Source organism: Mytilus edulis, chromosome 1 (genome assembly GCF_963676685.1).
Source record: "Mytilus edulis chromosome 1, xbMytEdul2.2, whole genome shotgun sequence".
Lineage (NCBI taxonomy): Eukaryota > Metazoa > Mollusca > Bivalvia > Mytilida > Mytilidae > Mytilus > Mytilus edulis.
The window spans coordinates 121282480-121304992 of NC_092344.1; the positions used below are offsets into that span (position 1 = coordinate 121282480).

Sequence of the window (22513 nt, forward strand, 5' to 3'; positions counted from 1 at the left end):
TGACTGATTTACCACATGGTTTAGAGAGATAGCACAGAAACTGCTGAAAAATGGTTGTAAAATTATTTTATTTAAAAAAATTCAACTTAAAAATATATAAAAAATACATTTTGAGAGATCATTTCTTACTTTCCTTGAATGTCAATTTATGCTGCAAAATTAGACATAAAACTTATTTCAGAAATAATAAAAAATAATAATTATAAAACAAGAAATTGAAAGAAACACTATATTCCACACACATTCTAACACACACTATGTAACTGACATACCAAAACAATAAATTAAAGGTTTCCTTTTAAATAATATTTGTTGAGTTTTATGTGTTCATCCAACTCAATCTCAAATGGAAATCTAGATGATGTCAAAATTCATTATACTACATAATGTATATGCATATAAAATGATCATAATTTGGTATGAACGACATTTTGATTTTTTCTTTAAATTATGAGGTATAAAAGTTTATAAAAATAATTCTATTGCATTTTTAGTATGCACAAGGGGAAATTGTTGTAAAACAAATACATTCTCAATTTTAAAATACCTAAAAAGATGAATAAAAGATGTGGACATTAATTCTATATGAGACAGTAACCTCAAAACACAAAACCTATAGGCGTCCTAAGTTCACCTTTAAAAACTGTATAAAGCCTTGTTTGGGACAGAAACTAATGAAGTGGATTTCTGATGTGAGGAATGAGTAAAGGTCAGGTAGAATATTAAATCAGATGAGATATACAGCATTATCATCCTATACCCCAAATAATATCACACGACAATTCAACTTAGCTGCCATTTAATGAACACATGTGCATAAAACAAATAATTTAAAAATCACGTATTTTCAACAACTTTCTCCCACAACTTACACATTACATAATATCTAAAGATTAACCAAAAAAACTAGTAGTTCACAGACAAGTATACTACATCATTCTTTAATTAATCTGTTTATGTGTTAATGTACCAAAAATCAATATGACCTTTTATTTAACAAATAAACACCATTATATTTTAGAATCAACTTTCATATTGACTTCTGTAAATGATTACGTCATAACCATGAATAGAAATAAACATCTAATCTCACTTTTATACCACATGTACTCAAAACTAAACAATTAACCTTTGAAGTAACTTCTCACAGCACATGTACATCATACAAATTTAAATATCAACCCTTAAATAAATTAACATTAATAATCTCCTATACTTGTCTGCATCATTCTTTTGTGTAGATCTAGTTTATGGTAAAACCTGAGAACTTCCGAATTAGCTTTCACACAACTTTTCTCAAAGTCCAATACTCGTAAACCTTCTAGACACTTGGCACGAGACAGTGCTACGTATGATTGTCCACATTCAAACACACGAGACAGAGATATTTCTACACAATCTAATGTCATTCCCTGCAAAAGAAAAAAAAAACTGTAGTTATACAAGAACTCAGAAAGTTTTCTATTTATTTTTTTAAAGAATAGTTCATTATCAAATATCAATATACAAGATATGTACCTGATTATGAAAAACTGATGACTTACAAATTCTAAGACATTTTGTACAACAAAAAATGCAAACTTTGTAGAAGCTTTTGCAAATAGAACCAAACAATAAATGACATTATAAAAGATACATGCATCTTCTTATTTTCTTATCCATTAAAATGTAAGGGCAATATTTTCAATTACCAAAAAATGGTGGTATTCTGATGATGATTATTATTTTGTTGATTTTGGTTTCCATATTTTATGTGTTTTTAGGTATTTTTTTGGTTGATTGCTTATTACAATTTTGGAGGATTTCTAAGAACACCACTGATAGTAATTACATGTGTATATAGCACATCAAATTATTTTCAGTTTCTTGAATGCTCCTTTTAGTGACCAATACTTACTTGACTTTTATGAATGGAGATGGCCCATGCTAATTTTAATGGAATCTGTTTCCTTGTAGATATATTTCCTCCACTGAACTTGAATGACCATCTTATAGGTTTAATTTCTTCCTCCATTCCACATCTAAACTTCACAATGGGATAACCTGAAAATAATGTATAATATTAAACTAATGAGTCTAATCTGTCATATAACAAATGATATATATTATCAAAATTAATATCTAAATGTGAGTTCAAAGAGTTTGTGTTTATGCAGAAGTGTTTTAGCTATGTGTTAACTGAGATATTTACCATGATGAATCTTTTGCTTATTATTTCGAATTTCTCATATTTTGACAATGTCTTGATGCTTTGTCATGAGTTAGTCAACTAGATATGTTCCTGGCACTTTTTCATATGCTAGTTAACTAGCTATGTATTTGACACTTTGACATGTGTTAGTTAACTAGATATGTACCTGTCACTCAGTCATGTGCTAGATATATAGATATATACCTGTCATTCAGTCATGTGCTAGTTAGGCAAATAAAAAAGTATGTGTGGTTCCAATTACATCTTAAAAAAAATTAAGGGTAGGTAGGTAGGGATTTTTTTTTAATTTTATGTTTTATTTTTACATTGACTCTATGTGAGCAACATTATGACTTTAACAGTGCTTAATGCCAAATGGCAAAAACAACTTTAGGGTAGGCTATTTTAGAAACTAAAAAGTAGGGTAGGTAGGGTAACTGGAACCACACATATTTTTATTTGGCCTTAACTAGATATGCAACTGACACACTTGTCATGTATTAGTTAACCCAATGTCTTGATGCTTTGTCATGAGCTAGTCAACTTGATATGTTCCTGATACTTTGTCATATGCTAGTTAACTAGATATGAACCTGACACTCTGGCTCTGTCTTGAGCTAGTTAACAAGATATATTACTGTCACTCCGTCATGTGTTAGTTAACTAGATATGTTCCTGACACTCTGTCATGTGCTAGTTAACTAGATATGTTCCTGACACTCTCTTCATGCTCAAGTTTACTAGATAAATTCATGACACTGTGTCATGTGCAAGTTTACTAGATAATTTTATATGTACTTGACTGTCTATCATGTACTAGAACTAATATTTTTACAGGTTACTGTAGAATTTAAAATTTATGCAAATCTTTAAAAGTAGAACCATGACTAAGAGGACCTGCCCATATAATCTCAATGGAAATGAAATGTGCCAATGCTAATACAACTGCTTAACAAATGCCATTGGATTATCATTAGTTGTTCCTCTTTAAGCTGACCAAATTACAAAATACAAAAACACCACCAAATCCCCAGAAACAGCACTTTTAAGTCACATCCATGACTTCATGGAGACAAGACAAATATTGAAGCTCCATTACTAATTTATCATTTAATTATGTTACTCGGTGAATAGATGCACTCTATCTGGAGTCATCACACATCATATTCTGTTTCTGTCTTAGATGTAATCATCTATTTCATTTAACAAATTCAAAATTTAATATGCAAAAAAAAAAATATTGAAGGTTGTAAGGCTATTTTGACAGACACAAAATTATCCTACAGCCAGACATCACAAGAAAAATTAAAACAATTTCACTAAAAAAATACACACAACTGGTTCTGTACTTGGTCAAACATGGCTTTTCCCTTGACCTAAATTTACATAATTCTTATCTTAAAGAACAAATTTTCTCATGACTTGTTAAGCCAGTTATCTTAACTAGGAACAGGAAACATCAGAATTGTACAACAAAACTGAATCCCTGCAATCAAATATTTACCTAAAGCAGTAAATGTTTACAGTTAATGATAGTATCATCAGTATGTTAATTACAAGGTAAATATATTTCAATCTTGAAACAAAATAAGACACTTTACTGTTAGATATTATACCACATAGCCAATACAGACAACGGATGGTAAATAACTTATTTCAACCACATGTCATGCTCTGAACCTTACTTGTATTTTAATCTTTGATCCTCCTTTAACACTCTAGATACTATTAAGATTTCTCATATTGTATACAAACCCAAGGCTACCATGACCTAATTGCATTACTCACCTGTTTTTTTACCTGGTAATTATGATATCACAGGTGAATGAATTAAAACAATGTTTTTATAGATGCAGCATTGTCATCATTTTTCTGTTATGTATCAGAATGCAATTTATTTAAAAATGGAAGAAGACATATTACATTTGTATTGATGTTATCTTTTTTTTTTACTTAGATTATATTAATTTAGATTTTGAGAGATGTTGCAGGATTAAAATAGTATCAAGGTTGACTTTCCTTTCCAATATTCATGTAATGAGAGTTGCATAAAAGTGAAATGACATAAAATTTCAAAGAAAATGTTTAGGAGAGTTATGATTAATATTGTAATAATAAAGTACAACTCCTAGGGGAGAACCTGATCAACAAAAGGATAAAGATTTAAATCTAAGATAGACAAGAGTGCACATTCTGAAATGTCTCGCCTTCTTTACTAACCATTGATATTATGTTGATAGTCCTAAATATAGAGTATCACATAAACTTAACATGATCGAAGAAAATAAGGTCAAGTTCATATAAACCAAACAAGAAATACAATGGTTCAATACACTAAATATAATTGACCTGTTGCTTATAGTTTCTAAGAAACAAATTAACCAAGAAAACTGAACATTGACCAATGAACCATGAATTTGAGGTCAAGGTCATATAAACCATGCCAGACAGACATGTACAGCTTACAATCCTTCCATACAACAAATATAGTTGACCTATTGCTTAAAGTTAAAGAAAACAGACCAAAACACAAAAATTTGTAAGGGTTCCGGGGAACTCAGTGTCTCGCCTACTTTTGCTGTTAATCGCAGGCTCAACAAAAATGAGAAAAAAAATTGATAAAAATATTCCTCTTGATACTATCTTTTGTTTGTAAGAAGCTTCAGTCCAAGTTTGGTAAAAATCAAGGATAGTTTATGAATCTGATAAATGTTTTAAAAACTTGAACTGCACTGTTTGTAATATTAATTGAAAAATAAAGTCCATTTATAAGTAAAATAGAACAACATTTTTACTAATTTTCCTTCTAGATACTAGCTTTTGATCATAAACAAGCTTCTGTTCAATTTTGGTAGAAATCCAGGGTAGTTTAAGAAAGTTATTAAAATTTCAAAAACTCTAACCACAGAGTGAATATTTGTGGACGCTGCCACCGACGGAACGTAGGATCGCTATATCTTGCTTTTTCAACTAAAGCCGAAGGCACCACTAAAAGAGACCAAAACTCAAAAACTTAACTTTGACAATGAAAATGAGGCCAAAATCAGGGGACAACTGCCATGTACACCTTATAATCCTTCCATACATCAAATAAACTAGATCTATTGCTTATAGTATCTGAGATAGTGACGATACTACCAAAACTTAACATTATTCACCGATCAATGAAATGAATGAAGTCAAGGTCAAGTGAAAACTGTTTGATGGACACGAGGACCATGCAAGGTATGCACATACCAAATAAAATTATCCTATTACTCATAATGAGAGAAAAATTAACATTACAAAAAAACTTCTTTTTTTTTTTCAAGTAGTCACTAAACCATGGAAACTTCATTACATAATGCATCTATATACAAAGTATGAAACATCCACAAAAAAAAAGTGGATAATTATCTATCAAAGTTTCCTAGTGATCGCTTTCTAAAATTTTTCCTTCCTCAGCTCATTACTGATGACCTTTGTTCTGCTTCACCATTGACCCAAACAGGAAGTTGCCTAAATGACTGGGTTTTTTTCCTGATTCGACTAAATAGCGATAAGCTGTATTACTGTTGCCAATAATTGCTACACTTCATTTGAAATTTAATGGATAGTTGTCTCATTGACAATCATATTACATCTCTCTGGTTCCATACAATCTGTCTGAGAAGCGGTTATAGTCCTGCATATAAAGTGCATGTTCCAATGATGCTCTTGATCAAACTTTGGAATGTATTCAATCCATTTTCAGACTAAGCAACAAAAAGCTTTGATCCATGTCAATGTTTTCAAAGTTTTAACATATTGCAAATAAAAGACATAAGGTAGAATCTTACAACCTTGGATATATACAGTATCTATTGTAATTATTAAACTTTCCTTCAATATTACAAAGTTATAATCAGAATAACTCTAATTCTCAATTGTTTCAAATATATGTAATTTAACGGTACCCAAATTGCACCAAGTACCCAAATTGCAACTATTTAGCAAAAATTGCAGCAGGAATTGTACAAGATTTCCTAGAGACTAAACAATTTGTATCTTTATGATTTGATACTATACACGTCTTTCAACATAGGTAGAAATATTTAGATATACACAAAACGTTCACAGTATTTATCAACAGATAGAGTGTTTACTGAAAAAGCAAAATGTCATTTTTTTTAAATTAGCAAATTCAATATGTGACAAGTATCCATTCCTTAAAAAATGAAGAGTAAACATGGACTAATATCCAATTGTTCAAAATATTTGAAGAAATTAAACAAAAGCTCCTGTTAATCGACCTTTGACGACCCGAATTTAAGCATGGATGAAATTTGGGTACTCCTCATTACAGAACCATTGATGGTTTGGAGGTCAGTTCAGACCAATTTTTCTATGATTCCATATGGATTCAAAATTAAATTGGTGAAACCATAGAGTAAATAAATGATACATCTACAAAATAAACACATAATGAAAACTTTTTTCTAAAGCATGAATAAATGTAGGTTAAAAAAATGTCAAAATATGTACAATTTGGGTACCCCTGCTTTAAAAAAACATACAACATGTTTTCATTGGCTACTGTATTTTCACAAATCAAACATACCATCATTATCTTTCTGATATCCTATAACGATTCCTCTAGCTCCATTTACAAGTCCTTTCTGTACATCTAAATTTTTTGTTAACATAACCTGAAAACAAAACTAAATGTGTGGGAATGAAATGAAAAGCCCCTTATCACAATGAAGAAAAGATTGATCTGTAACTTTGTAGAAGACTCACATACTAAAAAAAAGGGTCAATATGTGAAGGAGTTAGGAAACAAGAATGTGTCCTAAGTACACGGATGCCCCACTCACACCATCATTTTCCATGTTCCATGGACTGTGAAATTGGGTAAAAAATCTAATTTGGCATTAAAATTAGAAAGATCATACCATATAGGGAACATGTGTACTAAGTTTCTAGTTGTTTGGTCTTCAATTTCATCAAAAACTACCTTGACCAAAAACTTTAACCTGAAACTCCCACTTTCATTTTCTATGTTCAGTGGACCATGAAATTGGGGTCAAAAGTCTAATTTGGCTTTAAAATTAGAAAGATCATATCATAAGCAACAAGTGTACTAAGTTTCAAGTTGATTGGACTTCAGCTTCATTAAAAAACTACCTTGACTAAAAACTTTAACCTGAAATGGGGCAATCGGACGCACAGACGAACGAATGGATGGACGAACAGAGGCACAGACCAGAAAACATAATGCCCCTCTACTATCGTAGGTGGGGCATAAAAAAGTCTATATATGTAATGTAAGGAAATAACACTTTTTTGTCATATATTAATTAAATAAAACTTATATTGGATTTGCTACATTAACTCTATGTTGATTCATGGGTCTAGCAACCTTCTTTAAATGTTAGAAGCTGGTCATGATTGACTGTAACTCCTTTTTTAGCACAGCTGAAGTTTCTATACTGTAATGGTATAATTTAGTCTAAAGGGAGATAATCAAAATTTTTAATTTTGAAAAAGTACCATTTCAACCCAAACATACACAAATTACCTGTGATAGCCCAGGTCATTTTACATTAAATGTTTACCTGTGCTCCAATCTTTAGATTTAGTTTGTCTGGTACTGGACACATGCCATTTATCTGTTGTGTATAAACAGAATCACTATCTGTAGATGTAAACAACTTAGATTCTCCTACAAAGAGGTAAAAAAGTTTACCATTTCAATAAGCTATCAAATAAACTCATCATAAATACCAGGATTGAAAGTTTATATTTGCACCAGAGGAATGTTTTGTCTACAAAAGACTCAGTGACTTAAAAAAGCCAAATAAAGTATGAAACTTTTACTTACATTTTCTTTTCAAATTAAGTCATACATTAAATTATTACATTAGAATAAAAAATTTGTAAGGGTTCTGCGGAACCCAGTGTCTCGCCTACTTTTGCTGTAAATCGCAGGTTCGACAAAAATGAGGAAAAAAATCAATAAAAATATTCCTCTTGATACTATCTTATGATTGTAAGAAGCTTCTGTCCAAGTTTGGTAAAAATTTAGGATAGTTAATGAATCTAATAAATGTTTTGAAAACTTTAACTGCGGACTTTATGTAATGTTAACTGGAAGAAAATCTAAGTCCATTTAAAAGTAAAATACAGAAAAATATGGAGTTATCTTTTTACAAAATTTACTTCTGGATACTATCTTATGATCATAAATAAGCTTCTGTCCAAGTTTGGTACAAACCAAGGATAGTTTAAGAAAGTTATTAAAATTTAAAAAACTTTAACCACAGAGGGAATGTAATGTTTCCCCACAGAAAAACTAAGTCTATTTAAAAGTAAAATACAGAAAAAATGGATTTATTTTTTTACAAAATTTACTTCTGGATACTATCTTATGATCATAAACAAGCTTTTGTCTAAGTTTGGTACAAACCAAGGATAGTTAAAGAAAGTTATTAAAACTTTAAAAACTTTAACCACAGAGTGAATGTAATGTTTCCCCGCAGAAATAACTAAGTCCATTTATAAGTAAAATACGGAAAAAATGGATTTATTTTTTTACAAAATTTACTTCTGGATACTATCTTATGATCATAAACAAGCTTTTGTCCAAGTTTGGTACAAACCAAGGATAGTTTAAGAAAGTTATTAAAACTTTAAAAACTTTAACCACAGAGTGAATGTAATGTTTCCCCGCAGAAATAACTAAGTCCATTTATAAGTTAAATACGGAAAAAATGGAAAATTATTTTTACAAAATTTACATCTGGATACTATCATATGATCATAAACAAGCTTCTATCCAAGTTTGGTAGAAATCCAGTATAGTTTAAGAAAGTTATTAAAATTTCAAAAACTTTAACCACAGAGTGAATATTGTGGATGCCGCCGACGACGATGGAATGTAGGATCGCTTAGTCTCGCTTTTTCGACTAAAGTCAAAGGCTCAACAAAAAGCTGTATGATTTAATAAGTTACTGTATGTTCATCTGTTTTCTATTAGTAAAACAAAGGAGGAGGTGTGCTTAGATACATTTTGATCCAAAAACTATGTAAAAAAATAACCAAAATCTATTCTGGAAAACATGGAGAAGGACCTCTTTTCTGATGTTAGAACTGCATTTTATTTTTTCATTTAGCATAACCTAAACTTATAGAAACAAATGTTTACAATTTATGACAAAAATAAGCAAAGACCCATTGAAACAACATCTGATAAACAAATTAAATAATACTTTTAGATATTTGGATGATATTTTTGCTCTCAATAATGATGACTTCAGTATGTATCTTGATATCTATATCACTAATGGAAAGCTGAATACTAAAATTTATGATAAAAGAGATGATTTTTCATTTCCTATCGTTAATTATCCGTTTTTAGATGGTGACGTTCCCTTGTCACCATCTTACGGTGTTTATATATCTCAACTTGTATGATTCGCTCGTGTATGTAACAATGTTTTAGATTTTAACAAGAGAAATTTATGTATTACTGAAAAATTATTACACCAGGGTTTTCGATATCACAAACTAGTCAAAACATTAACTAAATTTTATCATCGGTATAAGGACATCATTCGTAAATATAGCTCAACATGCAGACTTCTTATACGTTCAGGTATTTCACATCCAATTTTTTATGGAAATATTCTTTATAAAGCACAAAGGTGTCAGTATTCACCTCAAAGACTACCAAAACCTTTGAATAGACTAATTAAGAAGGGATATAGTTACGATACTGTTGTCAGGTCATTAAAGATTGCATATTTTGGCGTTAATATAATTGATTCACTTATAGGGTCTTTTCATCAGAACTAAACACATTTATTCAAAAACCAGTTGTTGGAATGACACGGGTTATGTTCTTCTCATATATGTTATGATGGTATGATACTAAACCCCTAACGGGAAGGATTGTGCCTGATGTTCATATGATGAAATCATAATCTTTCAGTCAGTTTAATTGAAGTCTGGAGCTGGCATGTCAGTTAACTGCTAGTAGTCTGTTGTTATTTATGTATTACTGTCATTTTGTTTAGGCTTAAATTAAAATATTGTTTGTTTGCAGTTTACCGACCGAACCTTGAAAATCCTCCCGACTGTGAAAATTTTATTGCTTTAAATTTGAAGAAATTTTTTTTTTAATACATCTATTGACGCGATCCGGAACTTTGGGTCCTTTCCAGAAATGATTTAAAGTCTGGGTCAATTACGCATTTCAAGTTCGGTTTTTCTTAGCTTCCCGTCAAGCGTTCATGTGACCATTTAATGATAAAGCACATGGAAATTGTTTACAGGTATCCATGAAGTCACGGAGGAGTACTTTACGCTGTCGTCTCGTGTCAATTTTAAGACAAATAACAAACAAAAGTTTATTATAGTAAACTGTTTATACAGATTCAGGCACATGTAATGATGTGTGATGATATCATTGACGATGATGCAGCGGATATTCATAACTGACACGATAACCATTCTGTCTCAAACAAATCGGTATAGAATCTGTGGAGCCTGACTTTATGGAACCAATTTCTACAAATCGTTGTGAAGACGACAAAGATGAAACCACTCCTCCGTGACTTAAATCTTCATGGATATCTGTAAACACCCCTGTACGGAGGAAGGGCTCATTTGAAATGTTAATGGATATAGATCATGCCAAATCAATAAGAAGCAACCCTAACTACACAAAGATGTAGAGAAAATGAATGGTTAGCTTGAAAAATAAATATACTCTCTATATTAAATCTATCTTCGATTGCAATGAGTATGCTTCTTTAGGATAAGGGGGGCTGCCCCACTAATTGCAATTATTCTCTTTCTTACAATATTAAATGTACCCAAACTGTGTGGCCTGTGTGATTTCAATTAAAACATGTCCTCAGGAGCTATGCTGCAAATTTTTTTTATGCATTAAAAACATTTCAGTACAGACCATTTACTTTTAATGGGGTGCTATGGATTTCACCCCAAACTTTAGATTTCTTTGGTTTTCATTAAAGCCTGGCAAAAATATAACCTTATCACATATAATTAAATATTGATAGAAATATGAAAACAGTCGAATGTCTTAATACTTTTTTTTCAAGTTGCCTTTTTTTCAATTGGGGAAGATTCAATGGTTATTTTTTTTTATTAAAAATACACTCTTTAATACATTGTCTTATAAATCTTTAATATCTACATTTTTCTGATGAAAATACTCATGAAAACATTCTCATATTCTAGTCAAGAAGCATACATGTCTGAATATATTTCTTTAAAACAGTTGAGTTCTAGTCATAATAACATTCCTTGTTTATAAGTGTTCCAGTATTTAATAATTATACCATATTTTATGTCATAAATTGGATAATGACACTATGTTAAAGTTTCAGTTTTGGTTAAAAAGTTTTTTATCTGAAAATGCCTGTTCATTTGATGTTGGTTTTCAGCATGTCCAGTGTTTGTTGTTTTAAAATGTTTTTTTTTCTTCACAAGAAACTTGGTTTAGTGTACATGTAATTGCTTGTTTAAACTATTTTGGCTGATAAAATAAAATATTTTTCCTACCTACCGACCCTTCAGTCTGAAGGTACAGTCGGAAAACTGCAAACAAACATATTTTTAAGGTTGGCCTTATTTTCTTTGGTTACATCTTCTGATATCAGACTCGGACTTCTCTTGAACTGAATTTTAATGTGCGTATTGTTATGCGTTTACTTTTCTACATTGGTTAGAGGTATAGGGGGAGGGTTGAGATCTCACAAACATGATTAACCCCGCAGCATTTTTGCGCCTGTCCCAAGTCAGGAGCCTCTGGCCTTTGTTAGTCTTGTATTATTTTAATTTTAGTTTCTTGTGTACAATTTGGAAATTAGTATGGTATTCATTATCACTGGACTAGTATATATTTGTTTAGGGGCCAGCTGAAGGACGCCTCCGGATGCGGGAATTTCTCGATACATTGAAGACCTGTTGGTGACCCTCTGCTGTTGTTTTTTATTTGGTCGGGTTGTTGTCTCTTTGACACATTCCCCATTTCCATTCTCAATTTTATATTAAAGAAATTTATCCTGTTGAACTTACTTTAAATAAAGCTAATACTAACAATGACCACTGCCCTTTCCTCGATCTTGATATCTATATCACTAACGGAAAGCTGAATACTAAAATTTATGATAAAAGAGATGATTTTTCATTTCCTATCGTTAATTATCCATTTTTAGATGGTGACGTTCCCTTGTCACCATCTTACGGTGTTTATATATCTCAACTTGTACGATTCGCTCGTGTATGTAACAATGTTTTAGATTTTAACAAGAGAAATTTATGTATTACTGAAAAATTATTACACCAGGGTTTTCGATATCACAAACTAGTCAAAACATTTACTAAATTTTATCATCGGTATAAGGACATCATTCGTAAATATAGCTCAACATGCAGACTTCTTATACGTTCAGGTATTTCACATCCAATTTTTTATGGAAATATTCTTTATAAAGCACAAAGGTGTCAGTATTCACCTCAAAAACTAACAAAACCTTTGAATAGACTAATTAAGAAGGGATATAGTTACGATACTGTTGTCAGGTCATTAAAGATTGCATATTTTGGCGTTAATATTGATTCACTTATAGGGTCTTTTCATCGGAACTAAACACATTTATTCAAAAACCAGTTGTTGGAATGATACGGGTTAAGTTCTTCTCATATATGTTATGATGGTATGATACTAAACCCCTAACGGGAAGGATTGTGCCTGATGTTCATATGGTAAAATCATAATCTTTCAGTCAGTTTAATTGAAGTCTGGAGCTGGCATGTCAGTTAACTGCTAGTAGTCTGTTGTTATTTATGTATTATTGTCATTTTGTTTATTTTCTTTGGTTACATCTTCTGACATCAGACTCAGACTTCTCTTGAACTGAATTTTAATGTGCGTATTGTTATGCATTTACTTTTCTACATTGGCTAGAGGTATAGGGGGATGGTTGAGATCTCCCAAACATGTTAACCCCGCCACATTTTTGCGCCTGTCCCAAGTCAGGAGCCTCTGGCCTTTGTTAGTCTTGTATTATTTTAATTTTAGTTTCTTGTGTGCAGTTTGGAAATTAGTATAGTGTTCATTATCACTGATCTAGTATATATTTGTTTAGGAGCCAGTTGAAGGACGCCTCCGGGGGCGGGAATTTCTCGCTACATTGAAGACCTGTTGGTGACCTTCTGCTGTTGTTTTTTTCTATGGTCGGGTTGTTGTCTCTTTGGAACATTCCCCATTTCCATTCTCAATTTTATATGAAATCTAAAATTAAAAGTTCAAACATACCATTTAATTTTTGTAGATGATGCTCATTTATCTGGTTGACATCCTCTTTATGTGTACACAATCTGGTTGCTAGGATACCATCTCTCTGTATGTTTTGTTTTGCTGTAGCTCTCAAGGTCGTGTAGACATAGTCAGGACACCTATAAGAATAGTACATAGATGTCAACAGATACAATCAAACACTTGATACAACAATCTCAAGATTTAAATCTACAAAGCTTTATAAATACAATAGTTTTAATGCAATACTGTTAACGTTGAAATCCAAGGGACTGACAAAAGAATTTGAATTAAGACTTATCCAAGGTTTAACTCATCCAAGTTCATATGTGTCACCAAAAATTTAGAATGCATGAAATACCTACGAGGTTTGTTTAAACTAGATATATTTTTTTTTTTAGATATGATAATTTATGATTGAGTAATCAATTTTCCTAACATTCATCAGTCACTATTAATTATGGAATCTTGAATATAAAATCTTTTTTTACCTCCATTTTGTCAAGTTCCCCCACAAGATTCTTGAAAGAAAAGGTAGAGGGTATTGTAGAAAAGATATTCCAATGATATTCTGTGCAAAACAAATAAATTGTTGGCAGTTCATGCAGTTAGACCATCTAAGTATTTTCTATTGTCATACTACAAACCTTCCTAGCCTAATTTGTTGAAGAACATCTATAAATGATTTATCTGACTGTCTTCTTACTTCTGTTAGTTCTATATTCATCTGAATACATTTCTTCCAAGCCTGAGTCTGAAATTATTAAACAATAATCTGAATACATTTCTTCCAAGCCTGAGTCTGAAATTATTAAACAATAATCTGAATACATTTCTTGAAGCCTGAGTCTGAAATTATTCAAAAAATACTTCTATATTTATAACTAATGTTTCAAAGTTCAATAGGTGTCTCTTAGTTATTTTTATGGGTCAGTTTCTTGCATCTGGGTTTTTACTGTAAGCCAAGCTCTTAATCAAAATCCATCCTTTAACCTTTATGTTGATTATGAGAACAGATCAAAAGTCATATAAGTTTTTGAAGTGCATGTAAGACAATGAAGTCCTTTCAGCAGAATCATTTATTATTCATTAACACACAGTATAAGAGAGATTATTTAACATGATGCTATTTCTTGAACTGAGCTCTACCTGAAAACAGAAATTGACTTTTTCTTTGCCTTTGGTAACAGGAGGTAACTGAAGAAAATCTCCACACATTATCAGCTGTATTCCACCAAAAGGTTGGTCATTCCTTCTTATCACTCTGTTAACAAACAATGTGCAGCTAGATTATTCAAACGTTCAAAAGAAGTTTACCTATACATTACCTCAATTTAACTTATTTTCAATCATATACAATGCAGTAAACTTAAACAATCTTATCGTGTAGACAAATTTTCTTTAAATACTAATTTTCTTAAGTAAAGAACCAAAATGTAATACATACATGTACTAAAAATAAATGAAGGAATGGTTGTATATACACAATATTTATTACATATACTACATAAATAAGGTGCTGAGCAAAACCAACAACAACAATTTATGAACCTTTGTTAGCACAGTCACATATATGTAACCCACGCCCAACATTGTCATGTGGTAAACATAATCTTCAAAGACTCATAACTCCTACAAAAGTCTACTGTTAAAAGTTTCTTGTTGATTTACACATCTACTTATCTACAAAGTTTCATGAAATTCTGTTTTGTAGTGTCAGAGAAGTTGTGATGACCAACTGTTACAGAAGTATATTTAGACCAATATTTTCAGTTCAATTGAACATGACTTCTAAAAAGAGAATTGAATACTAATTTTCTACATAGTTTGTCGAAATTCTGTAACTTTTTTTCAGAGAAGTTGCAATGACAAGAACAGGACTGACTAAACGAAGAACAATCCAAAATCCTTGGACCCTTTGCATGGGGTATAATTAGATAACCAATATTATTTCACATGACTTATTTACAGGAAATGTTCATTATCCCATGTAGGAACCACTGAGACTTATTTATAATCTCACTTTATGTTAAAGTTACCTAGCAACAGCTTCTAATTTTTCAAAGAATTCTCCATCCACCATAGATATTTCATCAATAACTAAATGTTTACATTTCCTCCATTGCTGAGCTACCTGTGCTCGTGATGCTAGTTGTACACAATGCTCTAATGTACCCCTTCCTGATCCAATACCTACAAAATAAAACATAACTTGACAAATGACAGCATTTATCTTATTAATAAGAACAAGAGTTTAAATTTATAATCAGCTGAGTTTATGAATATTTTTTAATGCAATTGTATAATACAAATGTATACTATTTCAGGAAAGCCAATATTAATTCTTTGCTGAGCTACCTGTGTTCGGGATGCTAATTGTACACAATGCTCCAATGTACCCCTTCCTGATCCAATACCTACAAAAATTACACAATACGGGAGAAATTACAACATTTATTTTGTTGTTAAAAATAAATTGTATGATGTATGGTATAAATAATTTAACAACTTGTAAGTATATATAAGCTATCAAATGACTTTCTAGTGCAATGTCTAGCTGACTAAGTTTATAATCAGCTGAGTCAATTAATATTGTGTTTATAATGCAATTGTTTATTTCAGGAGAGCCACTATTATTTCATTTTTAGATCAAATAAATTATTATTGCAAACATTTCACATTACTCCTTTTATAAACTTTTTTTGACAATTGGTGTATTTGCACTTCAGGCCATATTTAGTGTTTATATAAAATGAACAGCTGGGAAAATGATACGTATACCCCTTGCAATTCTTGCCGCAATAACATATATAGATGTCATCTTGTTAGAAATTAGAAAAATGGTGCTGTATAAAAATGTGTCCCTAAAAAAATCAAATCTTAAGTTAAAAAATGTTAAAATGGCTTTATATATATGTTGCTAATATTTCATCGTTATATTTTAATTACTTACCTGCAAATGCATGTAGAGTTGTCCCCCCTATATGGCAGGCAGCAACACCAGTACTAGCTGTGGCAAATGTATGCTGCGGTGGCAAAGTTCCTAAAATACATGTTTTTTTCAATTAGATATAGAAGTTTTCCTACCCTTGTTCAATTCATCAACAATGCTACATTCTTCATGAAAAGAATCTTTTAAATTCTTAAATATGTTACCGGTACATATATATACAAATATACGAGACAGATTCATTTAAATTTAACATTAGATTTAATAAACAAATCTTGCATTTCATAGTATCTTTATTTTTGGGATAAAAAACAGTACAGGACAAAGCAGAGGTTACCTTAATTATAAGTCATTCGCTTATTATTTCATCAATAATAATACATGTATTGTAATTGTTTGCACTGTCAATTATGATATATGATGAATGAAAAAAATTATGGTGTGTTAAGATATATTTTTGTACAAATGTAATTTTGATTTTGTTACATTTATAATGTACCAGCATGACCAGTAGTTTGATAATCATTCATATCAAGCATGTCAAGTGTAGCAGAATGATTTAAAAAATTTTGTCACATGATTTCTTATGGCAGTCAGGACAGACTATACATGCTATATTTATGATATAACAAATGCAAATGTACATTGTATGTATCTCAATTTCCAAGATATAACTTTCAACAATCTCTATTCATACCATTTACTTTGTCTTGACCAGTTTTAGTAAATACCTATTATTCTTTTCATGAGAAATGACTTCCCAGTACCAGCACTCCCTGTAAAGAATACACTCCTTCCTTTAGATACTGCCTCTAATACAGATGACTGTTCTTTACTTAGTTTGACTGGAATAACTGATCTTGGTACTGCTGTTACTAGTTTTCTGGCCATTTTAACTCCCTTAGGAGGGTGATTTTCCTTGTTATCATCTACTCTTTTCCTCTTTCCTTTAGGTGTGAACAAGTCTTTCTCCAGCTCTTTAGCCCTAGCTTCATGTACAGTATGAACATCCTTCATAGTCAGAGGGCTTATTTCATCAAAAGTTCTATGACGCTCTGATAATAATTTCTTTCGATCAGATATGAATCCTTTCTGTTTACCAACTTCTAACTTTGTATGCATTGTTCTTAAGAACATCAACAGTTTATCTGGAGGACAGTTGGACAACATAAATTGGATATTCCGATCTGGTATTCTGACTGTGGCCTTCCCATCTTTGGCAAACTTTTTGAAAAGTTTGATTTCTCTTAATGCATATTTGATATCTTTTTTACCATAATCAACTCTAAGTGTAACATCATTGAATTCGTTACGACCTAATGATAACGACAAACTTTTATAAGGTGTGCGTTTAATAACATCTCCTGTTTTTGTCAAGTCTTCTACAACTACAGAGCAGGTTAGCAGATTCATATCCATGATGCTTTGTGGCTTTCTATAACATAAAGTAAAGAATGAACACATGTAGTGAAATAAAATACAATTTAAGAATTTATTTTTCTTTTACTAACCATTAACTACACTAGCTGCTAAGCACATGACTAGTAGCTATATAGACATTTAACTTTTATGAGAGTAAGTTTGCATTAAACTTTGTACATTTTTATCGAGTATCATAAATTCAAGACTTGCTTTACAGATTCTGACAAACATGCATAACAGAGTAATTTTTAGCGTACATTTAGCAACACCCCCTTATTGTCAGATCCTAACTTTGACCTTTGTCAAAATTTTGTTCCAGAGTTTTAATATAATTAATGTTTAAAAAATCATTTTAAGGGCATACCATACAGTTACAGGGGAGGTAATGACATTGCTAAAGTAAATTGTTATTTTTGCGACGTCAAACTATGACTTATCAGGAAAAGATGCAGTTTTCAGCTGATTTTTATCATTCAAACTCATTTAACTTGAAAACGAGTTCATGGACCCCTCTTTTTTAAAATGTCATTTGGTTTGATTACGCGAGAAAATTATGTGTGCCAATTTTCATGAAAGCGTAAATAGTGCACTTTTTTTTTAATTTGATAAATATCATGAATATACAGCTAAAAAATTATGTTTTTTTCTACATTCATGAACATTTGATAAATATGAGTTATTTCTGAATAAAAAATGTATAAATTTTTAGGGTACTTATAAAATACAGAAATTACAAATTATTTATTAAAAAACATTTTGTGTTTATCTTTCAAACAAAAAAGTAATGTTTTTTTTTCGAAAGGGAAAAGATGGCCACAAATCCGAGTTTTGAGCAAATATACAAAATTTCAACCTCATTTTACTCAAAAAATAGCACATGAAGGTATATTTTTTATTACATATTTGATTTAATTAGGTAAAAAATAGTCTATATGGATTTTTTTTTATCAAAATGTAAATACGGGATCAAAACTGTATCGTATGCCCTTATTCGCATGATAAGTCTTTTCTCCAGTTTAAGCTTTAACAATGTTTAATGTGTTTGATATTTTATATAGGAGTCAAATCTTTTTGATGTATACATTTTAACAGTATTTCATGATTTTATGAAAAATTTTGTTTACAAATTTTTTGATTCTTCATTAAATCAATATTAGATAGTCATACTACATGTACATGATGTATACTAGTCCAAATGATTATGACTTTTTCCATTTGATAGGCTATTTTATTTTTTTGCAAGTGGGAGTAAGCCTTGAAAGCAACAAAAGTGCACACGCTGAAATGTCTCGCCTTCTTTACTTACATGTATCATTGATATTATGTTGATAGTCCTTGATATCAACATGATAAAGCTTTATTACAACTGTCACATAAACTTAACATTAACCAAGAAAACTAAACATTGAACAATGAACCATGAAAATGAGGTAAAGGTCAGATGAACCATGCCAGGCAGGCATGTACAGCTAACAATTCTTCCATACAACAAATATAGTTGACCTATTGCTTCTAGTTTAAGAAAAACAGACCATTAAAACACAAAAACTTAACACTGAGCAATGAACCATGAAAATGAGGTCAAGGTCAAATAAAACTGTGCGACTGACATATACATGCAGATCGTAAAATATTTCCATACACCAAATATAGTTGACCTACAATGTATTGCATATAGTATAAGAAAAAAAAGACCAAAACTTAAAAACTTAACTTTGACCACTAAACCATGAAAATGAGGTCAAGGTCAGATAACACCTGCCTGAGTGCCAGCTAGACATGAACACATTACAATCATTCCATACACCAAATATAGTAAACCTATTGCATACAGTATAAGAAAAACAGACCAAAACACAAACACTTTACTATAACCACTGAAACATAAAAATGAGGTCAAGGTCAGATGACACCTGCCAGTTGGACATGTACACCTTATAGTCCTTCCATGCATATACACCAAATATACTAGACCTATTGCTTATAGTATCTGAGATATGGACTTGACCACCAAAACTTAACCTTGTTCAGTGAATCATGAAATGAGGCTGAGGTCAAGCGAAAACTGTCTGACGGGCATGAGGACCTTGCAAGGTTTGCACATACCAAACATAGTAATCCAATTACTTATAAGAAAGAATTTAAAATTACAAAAAATCTAGCTTTCTTTTTAAGTAGTCACTGAAACAAAAAAATGAGGTCAAAGACATTGGACATGCGACTGATGGAAACTTTGTAACATGAGGCATCTATATAAAAAGTATGAAGCATCCCGGTCTTCCACCTTTTAAAATATAAAGCTTTTAAGAAGATTGCTAACACCGTCGCTGCCAGATCGCTATTCCTATGTCGAGCTTTCTGGGACAAAGTTTCGCAGACTCAACAAAAAATAGAACATGTAGAATAGCCTGTTACATCATAATTTTTTGGACTACATGTTGATGTATACATGCTACAATGCTGTAATAATTCTATATGCAGGTAAATTAAAAATTGAAGTTATTTATGATATATACATGTATATCACTTGTCTTCTGTAGCTCTCTACATTTTCAAGTCTTTGGAACCTGATGAACATCATGTTCAGTAGTTGTTGTTTATTGATGTGGTTCATAAGTGTTTCTCATTTTTTTATACAGATTCATGTGTAAGACCGTTAGTTTTTCCGTTTGGATGGTTTTATACTAGTCATTTTGGGGACCTTATAGCTTGGTGTTAGATGTGAGGATGTGAGCTGAGGCTCTGTGTAAAAGTGTGTAACTGTTGAAGTCCGAACTTTTACCAATAATGGTTTATCATTTACAAATTGTGACTTGGACGGAGAGTTGTCTCATTGGCACTCATACCACATCTTCTTATACATGTATCTATTAGGCTATTAAAATATGAAATCAGAAGACCTGGTTTTAACTTGTAGTGCTAAATTACATTTTACCTGTACATGTATTCAAACTATCAATTATTGAGTTCCAGTACTGTTAGTCAGAGATTACTCTGACGTCCAACAATTGTAAAACTTTTGTCAAAAAAAGATATCTTTTCAAGACATCATAATTATTTGGACTACAGTACGCTGGAGCCTACTAGTCTCAGAGTATGTTAAACATTTTGGTGACCATTTCTTCTCTCTACCGTCTAGTTAAAGCTAGAAATATACAGACTAAATGAATTAGTACCTTCGATGATGTACAATACACCTTCAAAAAGGTTTCTGTCAAATTTTGACATCATAATAGAAAATATCTGACGCCACAATGGAAAAGTGATTGTTGTATGACCTCAAAAGTTCAAGCAGACAGTTTCTGGGGTCAAGCCGGAATAGCAATAAGGTGTATTGTTGTATTTTGAGTTTATGCCCCATGAGCTGTTGACGGTCCATGTTGAGTCCAAATTATTATGACGTCTTGCGAGGCAGAAGGCGTCCAAGAAAAAAAATAGCCTTGCATGTTTATATATACATGATATAATACGATAATAAACATAAAAATATCGTATTTGTCAAAATTATTTACTATGAACTGAAGCATTGTGCCTTTTGGCGAATGATTGACTCTTATATCAGTATTTATACTATGCCAATAAAAAGTGTGTTGTTAAATTGCTGAAGCTTATATTAAACACTACCTGAACACCTAGTTCGCGTCTGTAAGTTTTCATAACAAGTGCGAGGATTCGAAATGAATGCTAGTCAATTCGTTCCAAGTCCGATTCGTTCCAAGCCAGTTCGTTCCAGATTTGGACAATTCGTACCAAGTCAATTGTCAATTCGTTCCAACTGATTTATTTCATTATTAATCAGACTTAACAATGTGTTCCACCTTATTAAGTTCATTATTAAATCAGACTTAACAATTTGTTCCAACTTTTTTATAATGTATATGTCCCTATATCACTGTATTTTTGTAAATCAACCTACAGTGCACGGCAAAAATCGGCAATTCCTTGTCCATTTTTTCTGTATATTTCATATAAAAGATAATTTCTCAATAACACATGTTCATCCTAACAGTTCATAAGATAATTGTTCAATAGTCTTTCAGTATTTCACATATTTCATTTTGCTGGTCAACGGATGGCACAATGATAAGTGCAACAGATGTCATCAGCTGGGTAACTGTAATTTTCTGGCTTCTATAGCTGTCCCAAAGCTCCATCATCTTGGACTGTGATCTGTTTGTGGCAGCTGCTTACTTTTTTTTCGGTTTCGTACAAGGACACTGAGTAAATTTTTATATTGTACCTACACAACCAGTGCTAATGAGTAATAACGATGCACGTAAGCAAAACATAGCAAATGTGGTATGTCAGCCTTCAATTATTATTGACAAGCGTTTATGACCCAAAGTACGATATTATTCTTTTGATGAATGCATTAACAACTGTTATGCGCACATCATTGAAATACAATAATCAATTATAATGATTACTATTTCTTTGAAAATATCATTAGTTAGTCACTTTATTCATTTTTTAAATATTAAATTTGTCATGAAATAGTTACCTTAATAATTATCAATATATTATCATGCCCAATATATCGTTCTTCCCAATTAATAAACCATAGAATTTTTTAGATACTTATTTATATTCATTTTTTATAAGTACAGCATTAAAAATTAAAATAATAAGTCTATTTAAATGG

General features: G+C 31.2%; 1 protein-coding gene across 2 annotated transcripts; it reads right to left on the reverse strand.

Moving 5' to 3' along the window:
- Positions 1–49: 49 nt before the first annotated feature.
- LOC139504510 (ATP-dependent DNA helicase PIF1-like) lies at positions 50–21550 on the reverse strand. Of its 2 annotated transcripts, none has more exons than XM_071294624.1 (11): positions 21496–21550; positions 17181–17884; positions 16453–16542; positions 15539–15692; positions 14649–14763; positions 14147–14253; positions 13500–13639; positions 7768–7874; positions 6771–6858; positions 1898–2043; positions 50–1412 (listed from the first exon to the last, which is right to left on the reverse strand). In XM_071294624.1, exons 2-11 carry the CDS (start codon positions 17866–17868, stop codon positions 1200–1202), a joined length of 1848 nt encoding a protein of 615 aa, XP_071150725.1. In that variant the 5' UTR covers positions 17869–17884; positions 21496–21550; the 3' UTR covers positions 50–1199. The 2 variants fall into 2 exon arrangements, with proteins under 2 accessions (XP_071150725.1, XP_071150718.1); XM_071294617.1 differs by lacking the exon at positions 21496–21550 and adding an exon at positions 20807–20830.
- Between the last annotated feature and the right edge of the window lie 963 nt (positions 21551–22513).